Source organism: Salarias fasciatus, chromosome 20 (assembly GCF_902148845.1).
Source record: "Salarias fasciatus chromosome 20, fSalaFa1.1, whole genome shotgun sequence".
Lineage (NCBI taxonomy): Eukaryota > Metazoa > Chordata > Actinopteri > Blenniiformes > Blenniidae > Salarias > Salarias fasciatus.
Window position 1 is genome coordinate 1,973,040 of NC_043764.1, and position 15,864 is coordinate 1,988,903.

General features: G+C 51.0%; 1 protein-coding gene across 1 annotated transcript; it reads right to left on the reverse strand.

Moving 5' to 3' along the window:
- Positions 1-1,030: 1,030 nt before the first annotated feature.
- LOC115408322 (uncharacterized) lies at positions 1,031-13,499 on the reverse strand. The gene is made up of 9 exons (XM_030119012.1): positions 13,162-13,499; positions 12,374-12,706; positions 11,033-12,299; positions 9,761-9,792; positions 7,755-8,081; positions 5,891-6,244; positions 4,942-5,805; positions 3,099-3,335; positions 1,031-2,476 (listed from the first exon to the last, which is right to left on the reverse strand). Exons 1-9 carry the CDS (start codon positions 13,319-13,321, stop codon positions 1,383-1,385), a joined length of 4,668 nt encoding a protein of 1,555 aa, XP_029974872.1. The 5' UTR covers positions 13,322-13,499; the 3' UTR covers positions 1,031-1,382.
- Between the last annotated feature and the right edge of the window lie 2,365 nt (positions 13,500-15,864).

Here is a 15,864-nt window from a genome sequence, read left to right on the forward strand (position 1 = left end):
TCACATATTTCATCATGTACAAGTTTGACAATCACATATTTGATATGTAAGAATGATGACATAATAAATAAGACTAATCTCACGTAATGTGGCTCAAAGAAGCCTGGTGTTTTATTTTTGCGGCCCGTTGCCACGGCAACCACTTCAAGTGAAATTACAAAATGTTTATGGGGGTCCGTTTACACAACGGCGCTGAGACCGAATGGAAACGGGTCCCAGGGTGGAACTTTCCAAGAACGCTGAGGCACCGAGTGGACGGGAGAAAACGCTGCTGCAGCGCCTGCGCCGAGGAAGTACCGACAGTTCTGCACATGCTCAGTCCAGATCCTCCTGGTCCTGGTCCCAGTCCAGATCCTGCTGGTCCTGGCTCTGATCCTGGTCCTGGTCCCAGTCTTGGTAGGTTTAGAGTTGACAGTCACAGTCCAACTTGTTCATCTGTCCATACGAACGTCCGTGTTCTCTCTGCCTGTGTCCGAATGTCCACACTCTGCCCTAACTCCTCAGTCCCTATAGAGCTGGACTACATAGTGGACTTTCTAGAGCCCTGAATCTGTTGGCGATTCGGACTCGCAGCTCCCTATTTTTTCCCTCAGCGCTGATCACGTGACCCCCGGCCGTTACCATGGTAATCAGACGTTTTGTAATATATATATTGTTTAATGTGCTCTTATTCTGCATTTCACTTTCCTGTCATCTTTGTAATCTTTAAAGCTGCATTAAGGAGTTTGCAAGTTTTATGAACAAGTTTTAAACAGCGCCCCCTGCAGGCCTTGGGCGTAATGCAGCTTAGCGAAAAAATCGTCCCTGTGGCTCGCGTGCACGGAAGAGGGGAACTCCTTCCTCACTCGTTTAGTAGCGCTCCAGTAAAATGTAAGTTTCTTTTCCCTGGTGGAGTCTGTGTGGAGCTGTGGCAGTGCTAGAAGCCAGTCTGTTCTGACTTTCTGGAAGATCCTGCTCAGTTGTTGCTCACTAAGCATCTGGCGGAGTAATGGCGGACAAAACGAAACCTAACCAGCCGGAGCGCGCATTACGTCATTCCTTTCAAATTCTCCCCAAAAAATGCTGGTGCCGGACCGGCACTGTGACTGTCAAGTGACAATTTAGCGCTGTTAGAGGTACTGGTAATGAATATGTCTCCACTATGTAGAGGACAGAGTGTGGACATTGGGACACAGCCTCACTGTTAATGTTTAGAGCGTATTGTTCTCTGCAGGCGACTGTGTGGTTTCATCTCATAAAACAAACTACAGCACCACCTCATGGCCCAACATGGAAACTACACCGCTCCAGTGTTCTGAGACAAAAACCAGAGATGCGCGTTCGCCTGAAGCCTGGTGGTACAAACGGGCGTTTCTGGTGAGTTTCTGACTTCGTCGCGTCTTTCAAGCCTGCAGCTTCTCTCCTGTGTGGGTTTTCATGTGGACCAGCATGTGGCTGTTCCGACTGAACGTCTTGCTGCACACCTCGCAGGAGAAGGGCTTCTCGCCCGTGTGGGTTCGGATGTGGTGCAGCAGGCTGCCGCGCTGGCTGAAACGCCTCCCGCACGTGTCGCACGAGTGCGGCTTCTCGCCGGTGTGAGTCCTCATGTGCACCAGCAGGTGGTTGTGCCGGCTGAAGCATTTCCCGCAGGTCTGGCAGGGGTACGGCTTCTCGCCGGTGTGAGTTCTCATGTGCACCAGGAAGTTGCTCTCCTTGCTGAAACGTTTCCCACACGTTTCGCAGGAGTAGGGCTTGTTGACGGGACCCAGCACGGTGGTGTGGATCTCCTTGTGTTTCCTCAGTGTGGACGGGTCGGTGAAGCTTTTCCCGCAGGTGGTGCAGAGGTAGGGCTTCTCGCCGGTGTGAGTTCTCATATGAACCAAGACGTTACTGTGCCGGCTGAAGCTCTTCCCACACACCTGGCAGGAATGCGGCTTCTCGCCCGTGTGGATCACGGTGTGTTTCCTCAGCGTGGACGGATCGGTGAACCTCTTCCCGCAGGTGTTGCAGAGGTACGGCTTCTCGCCGGTGTGGATCTTCATGTGGATCAGGAGAGACTTCTTCTGCTTGAAGCGTTTGGCGCAGGTCTGGCAGGAGTGCGGCTTCTCGCCGGTGTGGATCAGCATGTGCGCCTGCAGGTGCTGCTTCTGGACGAAGCGCTTCCCGCACGCCTGGCAGCAGTACGGCTTCTCCCCCGTGTGGATCCGGTGGTGTTTCTCCACCTGGGACACGAACCGGAAGGCCTTTCCACAGAAGCTGCACTCCAGACAAAGCTTTCCGGGGAAGCTGTCGCACGGGTCCTCCGCCGCGGGGGGGTCGGCGGCGTCCCGGGGGAAGAAGTCACTCTCCTCCTTCAGGATGAAGGGCTCTCCGTCCTCCACGGACCACGGTTCCTCCGGTTCCTCTTTGATGTGGAGGGGTGGAGGCTGGTGGAGGGGGGAGGCGGCGGTCTGCTCACACGGCGGCTCCGCCTTACAGACCGGCTGCTGGGGGTCGTCTGGCGGAGGGGAGGAAAGAACAACACAGCGGAACAAGGCGTGAGGAACGGATCAGCTGTCCACCGCCACACGGTGAAATGAATTAATCTGAGAACTCTCAACTCACACAGAAGGGACCCCGGTTCAAGTCCCACTAAAGCACAAACAATCACAGCTGAATGGGAGACGCCCGGAAGCTGCTGGTTCTGGTTCTGTGAGGCCCAGGAAGAACACCGAACCATGTGATGCAGTCTGCTTCTGCAGGAAGTCTCCTCTGAGCCTGGTTCTGAGTCTGGTTCTGAGTCTGGTTCTGAGCCTGGTTCTGAGCCTGGTTCTGAGCCTGGTTCTGAGCCTGGTTCTGAGTCTGGTTCTGAGTCTGGTTCTGCAGTGTGCAGTGTGCAGTGTGCAGTGTGTAGTGTGCAGTGTGTAGTGTGTAGTGTGCAGTGTGCAGTGTGTTTCTGGATCCTGTCAGGAACTCCAGTCCAGACTCAGCTGATCAGAATCAATAGATCAGACATGTAGCAGAGAGCTGATGCTCGAGGGGCTTACTGAATGTTTAGGACCTTGTTTCTCCAGAATCATGACCGGAGCAGAGATGTGTGTGCACACATACACACGAGCGCGCGCGCAGCGTGTACTCACAGGCAGTGTGCTGCTGTTGAAGCTCCATCTCTCTTCCGGTGGTCCACTTCCGGTCCCGCTGCTCCTGCAGACTGTTGGGAGCTGAACGTCTTTTGATGCTCGCCGTGAGAACCGCGGAGCGCGCGAGGAGCGGCTGGAACCGGAAGCAGAGGACGATCCGCTCTGGAGAGCTTCCAGACGGCAGGAGGAGGGTTTCTCCTGAGACACGAGCACAGCGCAGAGCCACACACACACACACTCACACACACATCCACCGTCTTCTTCTTGTATTCAGGATGGATCCGGGTCACACTGCCACCTACCGGCCACCGGTCCGACACCACAGCAGCTCTGCACGTGATTCAGGAAGAAAAGTCAACAAATCCAGTTTTACTCCAAATGCATCAAACACAACAGACAGTCCCTCACTGTGAAAGACACTCTGTTTTAACAGGAAGACACCCGAAGAACCAGAACCACAAGGAGGAGAACCCTGCAGAACCAGACCCAGAGGAGAAACCTGCAGAACCAGAACCAGAGGAGAAACCTGCAGAACCAGACCCAGAGGGGGAGAATCCTGCAGAACCAGAACCACAGGGGGAGAAACCTGCAGAACCAGACCCAGAGGAGGAGGTTTTTTCCACACTAAGGTTGTGTGTCTCGCCTGCTTTCTTCGGTCCTCACTCTGAATCGTGTCTCTGGGTTTACAATCAGTTCTCTTCATCATAACTGTAGAAAATGTTCTCTGGAAGCAGGTTGTTCTCTGTTGCTACTCCGTTGTGGAGAAAAACTGGTAACTTGATGTTTAATTTTGTTTTACAGACGTTTCGTCTCCCTGTATGCGACGTGTTGATCTCCCGCTGGTCATTCTGAACGAAGCGTCAAACCGTCTTCAGCACCACGGACAGTGACCCAGTGACTTTTGCTCTGAGCTCTCGGGGACAGATTCCTGTCAAACAGGGACTTTGTGTCCACAATGAACCACAAAACCACAATGAACGAATAAAGTCTGGCTGACTCGGGTCTGGATGTGCTGCTGTGAGTGTTAACGGTCTCCCAGCAGTGAAAACCGGCAGCAGCGTCTCTACAAACCGGTCCAGACGCTCCTGGAGCCGCTCAGAACCCAGAACCGTCGCCAGCAGGGGTGTTCAACCCGTGGCTCTGCAGCCACACGTGGCTCTTCAGTCCCTCTGTAGCGGCTCCATGAAGCCTTCAACATATGATACATGAATAAACATTTAACTGACTTTTATATTATTCCATGATTCTTCACTCTGGGTTCCAAAGGGATTCAAGAGAGGTTCAAGGAAAACTGGGAAAAACAGCAAAAACCACAAGAAATGAGGGAAAAAAATTATAGAACAGCTTAAAAAACCTGAAATTTCTCTAATTTCTAACATAAGAAAAAGAAATATGACAGAAAAAAAACGAAAACTGTTTAAAAGGAGGTAAAATGACTAAAACAGATAAAATTTCAAAACTGTCGACAAAAAAAAAAAACAAACTTGAAAAGAACAAAACTGTTAAAATCAGGAACAAAAACCGGTTCAGTGTAATAAAAAGTTCTGTGTTCTGAGCTGTAAAAGCTTCAGGATGCTTCATCAGACCTGGTTTCTGTCTGAAGCCTCCTGAGCTGCTCCTCCTGGTTTACAGGTTAAATGGTCTCTCTGGCTCCAGAACAGCTGGACTAGAAACGTCGCTGAAACGGTTCTTCTGGTCCTGAAGGCTGCAGAACCGGGTCTACAGGATGAAGACCAGAGTCTCACTCTGGATGGAAACCACATTTTATTGACATGCATGGAACACACACATGAAGGAAATACAGGTGAACAGCGCTCGAAGGTGAAGATCTGCCGTCACACACCCGCCGACTGGGCCGTTTCGGGTTTTAAAGCGTGCAGCTTGTGCCCCGTGTGTGTCTTGGTGTGTGCGGACAGAGCGTCCTGCCGGCTGAAGCACTTCCCGCAGACGGCGCAGGGGTACGGCTTCTCGCCGGTGTGAGTTCTGAGGTGGACCAGCAGGTTGCCGCGTCCGGTGAAGCTCCTGCCGCAGATCTCGCAGGAGTACGGCTTCTCGCCGGTGTGGATCCTGCTGTGGGAGATCAGGTTGCTCTTCTGGCAGAAGCGTTTGCCGCAGGTCTGGCAGAAGAACGGCTTCTCGCCGGTGTGGATGTTCATGTGGCTCTTCAGGTGGCCCTTCTGGCTGAACTTCTTCCCGCACTCCCCGCAGGTGTAGGGCTTCTCGCCCGTGTGGTTTCTGATGTGATTCCTCAGCGAGCGCACGTGCGCGAACATCTTGCCGCAGGTGTGGCAGGACTGCGGCTTCTCGCCGGCGTGCACGGCGCGGTGCTTCTCCAGCTGGGAGGCCAGTCTGAACGCCGCGCCGCAGACGTCGCACCGGGCGCAGCTCTGCCCCGGGTTCGTGGACGTCAGAGCGAAGAAGGGACGCCCCCCGCCGCCGGGAGTCGCCGGCGAGTCGCCGTAGCCGCCGCCCGCCGCCGCCGCCGCGGAGATGAGCCGTCGGTCGACCTGATCCGACCGGCGGAGCTGGTTAGACGGCGTCACCAGGAGGTCGTCTGTCCTGAAGACGAAGCGCAGCGGCTCCTGACTGCTGCAGGCCTCCTCTGTGATCTGGTCCTGGTCCTGGTACAGGTCTTGGTCCTGGTCCTGGTCCTGGTCTGGCCCGGAGCCCAGAGGCATGCCGTTGTAGAAACGCGGCGCTGGGCTTCCTGAAAGAACAACACAGCAGCATGACGGCGTTCCGGCAGCGCTCCGGCGGCGCTCCGGCGGCGCTCCGGAGCCGTTCTCAGGTACCTGTTCCTGCGGGCCTCCAGCCGCCGTCCCACCGCCGGCCCTCCTCCACGCTCTGCTGGACCACGGCCAAGATCTCCGCGGCGGCGGCGGCGAGCCGGCCGCTGACGAAGCTCCGGACGGAGCCGTGGGGGGGGTCCGCCTCGGGGTCACTGAGGTCGCTCTCCCCGTCGGTCACCGTCACCATGAAGGTGTCGGGCTCCAGCTTCACCGGCGGCGAGCCGCACTCTTCCTCGGGCTCCTCCTTGATGTGGGGGGGCCCCGGCCCCCCCGGCCCCCCCGGGCCCCCCGGCTCCTCTTTGACCTGCAGGCCGGGGCTCGTCTCCTGGTCCTGGCCGCCTTGCTGCCGGGGGGGTTCTGGGAGAACAGGAGACAGGAGAGATCATCCATCCTGGACTCTTTCAGGACGTTCCAGAAATAAAGTTCTTTATTTTCTTTTTTCTTACAGCAACGGTGAGAAAAAACACAAACAATCACAAACACATAAAGAAAACGTCTGTCATGAACTCATGAAAAGTATTTTTAAGGATTAATTGATAACAGTCCAGGTCTGGTTAAGGCTTGAGTCATTCGGTCCAGTTGTCCATCAATCTATTGGTCCAGAGGACGAGTGTCAACGTCTACAGGTGTAAACATGAACACAGATAATAAATCATACCCGTTTAGGAAAATCAGTAACCCTGTTCACGTCATCTTCCTCTTCTTTGTTCTTTTTCACCCATATATTTCATGTTTATCGGGGTGATGATGTCTCCTGAAAGCTTCAGATAAAACTTTAGCTAACTACCATATTGGCCCGAATATAGGACGATATTTTATTCCAGAAATTGTTTTCTCAAAAATGGTGTCGTGTTATAATCGAGGACTAGATTGTCGTTACACACCTGCGTCACTAGAGGGAGCCAAAGTACCGGCGACCAGGAACCGAATGGAGCGTCACAGTGAATGTATGCTTGTATGTTCCTAAAAAGGTCTAAAGCAGGATCTGATGAAAAATGGAGGAAGTGAGGATCTGGAAGGAGCTCGAACGCAACAAGAGAGCAAACAGCAGAGGCGAAGTTTTGATGCTAACTTTAAACTGATGGTTCAACAGCAGAGTCAACAAACAACTGCCAAGTGGTCAAGATATATTAGACTGAATTATTAATGTTCATGAAGTTGAACAGAACTTGAATTTGATGGTTATAAAGTTATTTACATCATTAATGCAGTTATTGAACCTTTGAGGCTACTTAATTGTTGCTTATTTTGAGAAAGAGAATATATTTACTGCAGTATTTCTTGACCTTAAATCACATGAAATGTTTTCTCTGTTGTGATTTTTCCTAGAATAATTGTAGAATAAAAAGTTGTTTTAAGAGTAACCTTATTGTCTTCAACACATTTTTATTCTCACAAAATGATATTTGAAAAATAGGGTCGTCTTATAATCAGAGTCGTCCTATATTCGGGAAATGTGACCAAACGCTTAGTGAACATATCATCAACTGAAGAGCTGAAACGGTGGCGCTGTGGTCTGAGAACTGGAACTAGTGGAACGTCTCTGATTTACTGGGAAATGAGGAACTGTGTTTCAGTGGAGACGGAGCCCTCTAGCGGTTACAGAGCGCAACTGCTATAGAAAAATATCGCAAATCTCTGACGTTCCCCCCCCACCCCCCAACTCCCAAAAGGAAGACCGACGGTAGTTTCTGTTACATGTCAGACTGTCATCTGGGGTCTAATCAGGACCCTCTGGACCACCTGAACCCCCCTCAGGAACAGGAGCACCCCTCCCTCCTCCCCCTCCCCTGGTGGTCTCCTCCCCCCCTCACCTCGTCGTCGCACCTCCCCGCCCCGGTGGTCTTGTACCCCCCGCCCCCCTCACCTGGCGTGGCGGCCCCCCCCGCGGCCCCCCCGCGGCCCTCCAGCAGCCTCCTCTGGCGCTCCAGCTGCTGCTCGTACTGAGCGACCCTCTGCTGGAGCTCGGAGCAGATCTCCTCCGCGGCGGCGGCGAGTCTCTGGCGGATGAAGTCTCTCAGGTCCTCCGCGGGACTCATGGACCCGGCGGGACGCGGACCCGGTCCGGCGGCTCTAGTCCCGGTTCGGCTCGCAGTGAAAGGTGAGGGCCAGGGACTGCTGCACTGACGCGGAAGGTAACCGGAAGCGAACCGGAAAATGACCGGAAGTCGGGCGAGGCCAGCCCCCCCCCCGGCTGTTCCACAGCGCCCCCCACCGGCCAGAAGGACGCAACAGAACAGAACAGAACAGAACAGATCAGAACAGAACAGAACAGAGCAGAGCAGAACAGAACAGAACAGAGCAGAACAGAACAGAACAGAACAGAACAGAGCAGAACAGAGCACAACAGATCAGAACAGAGCAGAGCAGAGCAGAACAGACTCTCATCCAGAGCAGCTCCGAGGGGATGGAGACAGAATAAAATCCAGAGTAGAGAATATTAAAGAATAATTCACTAAAGGCTGTTCAGGCTTTCATTTGTCGATAATAAAGATGATCAAGAGAAACTGGAGACTTTAAGATAGAACCAAGAGACCATTTCTGCTTTTTTTTTTTTGCTAAAAATTTTTAGCGAAAAGGTCCGTCTCCATCCTCTGCCTCATCTGTGACCACTGTCCCCTCTGTTTCTGCTGCAACCTCAGCTCTACCTGGTGAGTTGACAACAAAACAGCCTTTGTAAATACTCAGTGTACTGCAGAACATTCTGAGATTCATAATTTTGTCAAAAAATATCAATTTCCTTCTAGGTCCTTCATCTTTGGTCATCGAGGTTGATGTTTCGTCGACTAATTCAGCAACATCCAGTTTGCAGCAGGGACCAGCAGGTCCGCCGGGAGACCCAGCGGAGTGGCCTTCTTTCTTGACAGACTCAGAAAGAACATTTTATTTCATACTGTCTGTTTTTATACTTTTTTTGTTGAAGTTTATTTAAAAATAAAATAATGAAGCAGATTGTGTTTACAGTAAATGACTGATTTATTTTGTTGCTTTTATTTGGCACAGATGACTTTCAGTACCCCACTAATACTATATCACTTTGAATATCAAGTAAATCAGCCCCAGGCTGCTCTTGTCTGAATTTCCTGTCATTTCAGATTATAAACCACAGGTAAAACATGCCAGGCTGCTCTCTGAGGTTTGATGCATTGATTCCCGTGTGGCCAGGAGGGGAAGTTGCTGACTTTGCCAAATATTAAATGAAAGAATTTTCTTCAAGTTTGCTAATCTGTTGTCTGCTTCCACGGCCTGTGGATTACAATCTAACTACAACAAAAAGATCTGACATCTAGTTTTACAAGTGTATTCATAATGACAGAGTAGAACATGAAATGAGTTATAGCAGGTATGTGAATGATCAATATTGGCAGTGAGAGGGCCCCAAACGCAAACTTTGCTTAGGGCCACAGGGAGGCTTGAGCCGGCCCTGGCCAAAATGATTCAGCTCATACTTAAAAGACACACACACACACACACACACACACACTTCGCATGAAGACAATATTCAAAGCATATTAGAGTGTCTTGGAAGCCTTTCTCAAACTGTGGCTGTTATATAACCAGACTTTCTGTCGACACAAAGAAGGTATAAAAAGTCTTTAAACTAGACGTTGGGAGACGTTCCAGTTTCACTGGATTAATCTGAAGCTGCGTGAAAATAAATCTAGAAATCCTGCTGTTTCAGGGTCTTCCTTCAACCAAACCAGACTTTCTTCACTTTCATGCAGTTTTCCAGGAATCAGCCGCAAACAAGCAAAAGAAAAGGATTTTTATTCAAATATTGAAAGAATGGATTCCATTCCTCGCAGTCAGAGTTTTCAGCATGAATACAGAATATAAACGGTGATGAGGCTGATGTTCGTCCTGACGGCTCACCGGAGAGGAAACACTGATCCACCTTCACACTGCTGCTCAACAGGCTTCACACATTTAAATCTCACTGACCTTTGACCCTCAGCATGAGTTTAGAGCGACCCTGCTCAGTTTTCTGCTCAGTAATTTATAATTTGTTGTCATTATTCAGTTTCCAGACATTCAGCAGTCACTTGTGTTTTTTGTTTTTTAATCAAAAGACATCCTTCTGTTTTCTCTCCGTTCGACTTTAACGGGAACGCTTCTCCTGTAACCTCCCCGAGCTTCAGAAAGACAAAACATTCTTTAATTCATTACAATTTTTATTATTAAATGAGTGATTATTTGGCTCGAACCACAAACTGAAAATCACACTTGGAAGAACGGATCAATTCTGACACACGTGGAAAGTTAAAGTAATAATAAGATAAAAAAAAAAATGCATTTCTGTTCACAAGACAAGAAGGGATGAATAGAAATAAAGAAATGTCATAAAAAACAAGATAAATAATATTCAGGGGCGAGGGCTCCCATCTGCAGCTTCTCAGTCAAACTGTAAAAACTGCTCATGCATTCCTGGGTTTTGTCGGTCCAGACCCGGGTTCTGCAGGCTTTATGAGGAAACGAACCGTTTCAGTGACTTTCAGCCGAGTCCAGCTGATCTGGATCCATAAACAACATTTAACCTTTAAAACGAGGCGAATGCAGCTCAGGAGGTTCCACAAAAGAATATACCTTATGATGTATTTATGAAGTTAGGGTTCAGAGTACAGAACATTTTATGACATTTAACCAGTTTTCTGACCTGATTTTAACAGTTTTGTTTCTATTTTCGAGTGTTTTTTGTTGACATTTTGGAAATTTCAGCTGTTTCAACTGTTTTTCCTCCTTTGAAGCAGTTTGGAATGCTCTGCTCCCTCCAAACATATTCATGTTCTTTTAGAAATTCTCGACGTTCCACATTTTTTAAGCCGCTCTATCACTTTTTTCTCCACTTCTTGTGGGTTTTTTTTCCTAATTTTCCTTGAACCTTCATTGAATCCTTTTTGAACCAAGAGTGATGAATCATATAATAATTAAAAAATAAGTTAAATGTTTCTTCAGGTATCTCGTGGTGAAGCTTCATGGAGCCGCTGCAGAGGGACTGAGGAGCCACATGAGGCTCCAGAGCCGCAGGTTGAACACCCCTGGTCCAGACGTCCAGGGCGTCTGACGCGCAGCGGTTCCCCTCAGTGCCGTCACACGGCGAGGCGAGCGACGGAGCGGCGGTCCGGACTCGCTGCCGCCGCTCAGGGCGGCAGCGTCCGGCCGGAGTGCGTCTTCATGTGGGCCGACAGCGAGATCTGCTGGCTGAAGCGCTTCCAGCAGACGTCGCAGGAGTACGGCTTCTCGCCGGTGTGGGTCCTCTTATGGACCAGCATGTTTCCGTGCTCGGTGAAGCCGCGGCCGCAGATCTCGCAGGCGTACGGCTTCTCGCCGGTGTGGATCCTGCGGTGGGCGGCCAGCGAGCTCTGCTGGCTGAAGCTCTTCCCGCAGGCGTCGCAGGCGTGCGGCTTGGCGCCGGTGTGGGTCCTCATGTGGACCAGCAGGTTGCTGTGCCGGCTGAAGCTCTTCCCGCAGGTCTGGCAGGCGTGCGGCTTCTCGCCGGTGTGCGTCCTCATGTGGACCAGCAGGTTGCCCTGCCGGCTGAAGCCTTTCCCGCACGTCTCGCAGAAGCAGGACTTGACGCCGGAGTGAGTCTTCATGTGGACGATCAGGTTCCTCTGGACCCGGAAGGTCTTGGAGCACATCTGGCAGGAGAACGGCTTCTCGCCGGAGTGGACCAGGGCGTGCTTCTTCAGCGCGGCGGCGCTGGTGAAGCCCGTCCCGCAGGCGGCGCAGACGAACGGCTTCTCTCCCGTGTGGTTCCTCACGTGGATCATGAAGGAGATCTTGTGTCTGAAGTTTTTGCCGCAGGTCTGGCAGAAGAACGGCTTCTCGCCGGTGTGGATGTTCATGTGGCTCTTCAGGTGTCCCTTCTGGCTGAAGCTCTTCCCGCAGGCCTCGCAGGAGAAGGGCTTCTCGCCCGTGTGGGTCTTCATGTGAGTCTTCAGGTTCTGCTTCTGGATGAATCTCTTCCCGCAGGTCTGGCAGCAGTGCGGCTTCTCGCCGCTGTGGATCCGCCGGTGCTTCCTCAGCTGCTGGACGCGGCCGAAGGCTTTCCCGCAGGTCTCACAGCTGAAGCTCTTCCCGTCCGCGTCGCTTCGCGAGTCCGAGGCGGGGGAGGTGCTGACGACCACGAAGGGACGCTGCTCAACGGCGGCGGCGAGCGGCGAGCCGGGATGGTCCGACTCACCGGGAGTCACCAGGAAGGCCTGAGGTTCCTCCTTCAGCGCAAACGACACGCCCTCTTCATCCTCCTCCTCCTCTTTAATCTGGACGGACAGGATCTGGTCCTGGTCCTGGTCTTGGATCTGGTCCTGGTCCTGGTCTTGGATCTGGTCCTGGTCCTGGTCCTGGATCTGGTCCTGGTCGGGCCCGGAGCCCAGAGGCATGCCGTTGTAGAAACGCGGCGCTGGGCTTCCTGTAAGAACAACACAGCATCATGACGGCGTTCCGGCGGCGCTCCGGCGGCGCTCCGGAGCCGTTCTCAGGTACCTGTTCCTGCGGGCCTCCAGCCGCCGTCCCACCGCCGGCCCCCCTCCACGCTCTGCTGGACCGCGGCCAAGATCTCCGCCGCCGCCGCGGCGAGCCGGCCGCTGACGAAGCTCCGGACGGAGCCGTGGGGGCGGGGCCGCCGGCCGTCCGCCTCGGGGTCACTGAGGTCGCTCTCCCCGTCGGTCACCGTCACCATGAAGGTGTCGGGCTCCAGCTTCACCGGCGGCGAGCCGCACTCTTCCTCTGGCTCCTCCTTGATGTGGGGGGGCCCCGGCCCCCCAGGGCCCGCCGGCGCCCCCGGCTCCTCTTTGACCTCCAGGCCGGAGCTCGACCCTGAGAAATGAACCACATGGAGGACTGAGGTGAGAACCGGACCAAGCAGCTTCCAGAACGAGACCCTGTTCACCAGGTTCCCGTCTGGTTCTGCAGAACCCCAGCAGGGGCAAAGCTCCGGTTCAGAACCAGCTGACAGGATCCACCGGTTCATACTGGACGCTGCAGGGAGGGAGGGGGCACATCCATCACATCCATCAGCTGATTCTGACCAATCAAGTGTTTGGGACGCTGCTCAAGAAGAAGAAAAGCATAAACCAAGACCCCCCATCCAGAGCCCCCATCAGGACCACCAGGACCCCAAACCTGGACCATCAGGAGCCCCCATGAGGACCCCCGCTCCCGCGTTCTCACCTGGTGTGGCGGCCCCCCCCCTCCCCTGGTCTCGCCCCCCCTCACCTGGCGTGGCGGCCCCCCCTCCCCGCCCCCCACTCGCCCCCCTCGCCCCCCCTCACCTGGCGTGGCGGCCCCCCCGCGGCCCTCCAGCAGCCTCCTCTGGCGCTCCAGCTGCTGCTCGTACTGAGCGACCCTCTGCTGGAGCTCGGAGCAGATCTCCTCCGCGGCGGCGGCGAGTCTCTGGCGGATGAAGTCTCTCAGGTCCTCCGCGGGACTCATGGTCTCCGCAGCAGGAGGAACATCACACACACGAGAGCGCGGAGAGGCGTGGGGAGCTGGTGTGTGTGTGTGTGTGTGTGTGTGGGTCGGTGGACCGGCGGTGATCCGGGATCCGGGATCCGGGATCCGCCCCCTGACCTGCTGCTGCAGGAGAAACGAGCAGAGATGACAGCTGAGCTTGTTGACATCCAGACAGCTGCTGCTTCTTCTTCTGTCAGGCCGAGCAGCGGGTCAAACAGAGCTCACTGTCTCCATCGCCCTCTGCTGGACAGAGGCGGAACTCCAGCAAAAAACACGTTTCTATTAAACCCCCACCCCATGGCCTTATTTAAGGCCATATTTCGCCAAAAAAAACTGTATCCCCCCACTGAGAATGGTCAGATCACAAGCCATCATCATGACATTCATTTTGTGACTATTTCTGTTTAAGACTGATCATATTGGAGAGTTTCAAAGGACTAGCTCACTCCCTCCCCAAGTTACAGGGGAGGTACAAACAATTTCGGGCTCAATATGGTCTGAAATGATGTGTAGTTCAGCCCATATTTCGCCGGCATTTTAGATGAACACTATGCACAAACCCTTAACCCTCTTCTTAATGTCCTCTACTATTATTTTAAAATTCTTTTTTACGAAGATATAAAAATCAAGTCAATGGGTATATTTGTCTTTTTCCTCTCAATCTCCAGCTTTCATCAGGCGTAATTTCACTATCATAGGACACGTCATACTTTCATCTTCAGTTATGTAAATCAGTTCTTTTCTGAGGTTGAGCCAATCAAAGCATTCTTGAGAAACTCAACAAAATGATAGATCTCAATTCACTTGTGAATCCCATTATTATGTTGTTTGCTATGGTAAAGCTCCTAAATTTTTTTATTAATATTTTAATGAGAAACGGTGGGTTTATTCTCAATAGCTCCCTGGTTATTTGACCTATTGACTCCAAACTGTGCTGTTCAGTTATTCAACTATGGCTCGACAGGGGGCGCTAAAGAGGGGTGCTCACAGTGGAGTCCTGATAGTGCTGCAGAGCATCAGCTGGTTGACCCCCAAAAATGGACCCCAGGGATTACTGCCAAATCCTGGACTACAAAACAAAGCAAATATATCCACACTCTTTCAGTAAGAGGGATAAACTTCTTCTTCGCAGAAAGGCTGGCCTTGATGAAGTTGAAGGTAAGACTGTCATGATTTTACAAATCCATGGCTCAAATGAGCCAACATGGACGCTACTGTGTACCAATAAATCATAGCAGTCATTTTGTCGGTCTTGTAAAGCAAATTAATCTTGAATAAGCCTCTCTATTGGCCTAGTGTTATTTTAAACTGTTTTCTTGTCAATTGTCAAAAAATAAATAAATAAATTCAATTAACACTAAAGGCCAAAACTGCAGTGGACAACATGTGGCTTTTTTATTCCTAGGTTAAATTCACTTGCACTGCTGATTAAGTGTCTATTAGCATGGCTCCCTTATCACAGCCGGTGTACTGTCACAGGTTTTTCCTGAATGAAGAGCTGAAGTTTTGTTTTTGACGGAATAAAAATGTACATTAATACAATTGTTCTTTGATATACACATTTTAATAATATTATATATATGTATTATATACATACATACATACATACATATATATTTTTGTGTGTGTGTGTGTGCGTGTGTGTGTGTGTGTGTGTGTGTGTGTGTGTGTGTTGTTGTTGTTGTTACAAAGTTTATTTTATGCACTACTTAGCAAAAAGACATCTAAACCATTAATTACATCTCTATTTTGTGGTCCAGCTATGTTGTTTTTCTAAGTAGTACATGGAAGAAGCTTTGTAATATCTATATATTTTATATATAATTATAATGTAACTAAATGACTAATTGATTGATTGATTGATTGATTGAATGTTGCTGGACTGCTAAATCTCACAAGACAAAAGTTGTCTCAGGGGCAGAGGAAGCCAGCAAGATTTTTGACAGCTGTCATGCCAGCCCTACTGCGGCCCACTGTGGCCAGACTAAAACTCGGGATGCCATATCGCTGAGGTTTTACTGGCCAGGAATGTCAGTGGACGTAAACAAATGGTTAAGTTAAGACAATTTAAAGGGTGTGTAATTCGAGTCATACCAATTGAAGGACAAGATAAACCCCTTCTTTTTAACAACAGTGCATGTGCTTCATGATAAACTATCATATCCATATTGCTTTTCACCACCAGGTTTCCCAGTGTTCTGCCTGCCAGGCAAGTGGCATTTCGATTAAGAAGCCAGCTCAGTATTGCACATTAAAACATGTTGGGTTATTTTATTAACCCAATAACTGGGTAATGAAACCGGTAACCCAGTTTGGGCTGTTATGATGCGTTTGGAGTTATTTATTGCAACTCATGTGTTGGGTTAGAGTCCATCAGAGTCAACATAGACTTTTAAACTCAGCTCATGGGTTGTTCTGACCACTGTTGGGTTGTCAACGGGTCCAAAGAAATTCAAAACAAATACTTTAAACATTGTTGACAAGTGCGTCATTGGATACTGTCTTATTTGTATGACCAAGTA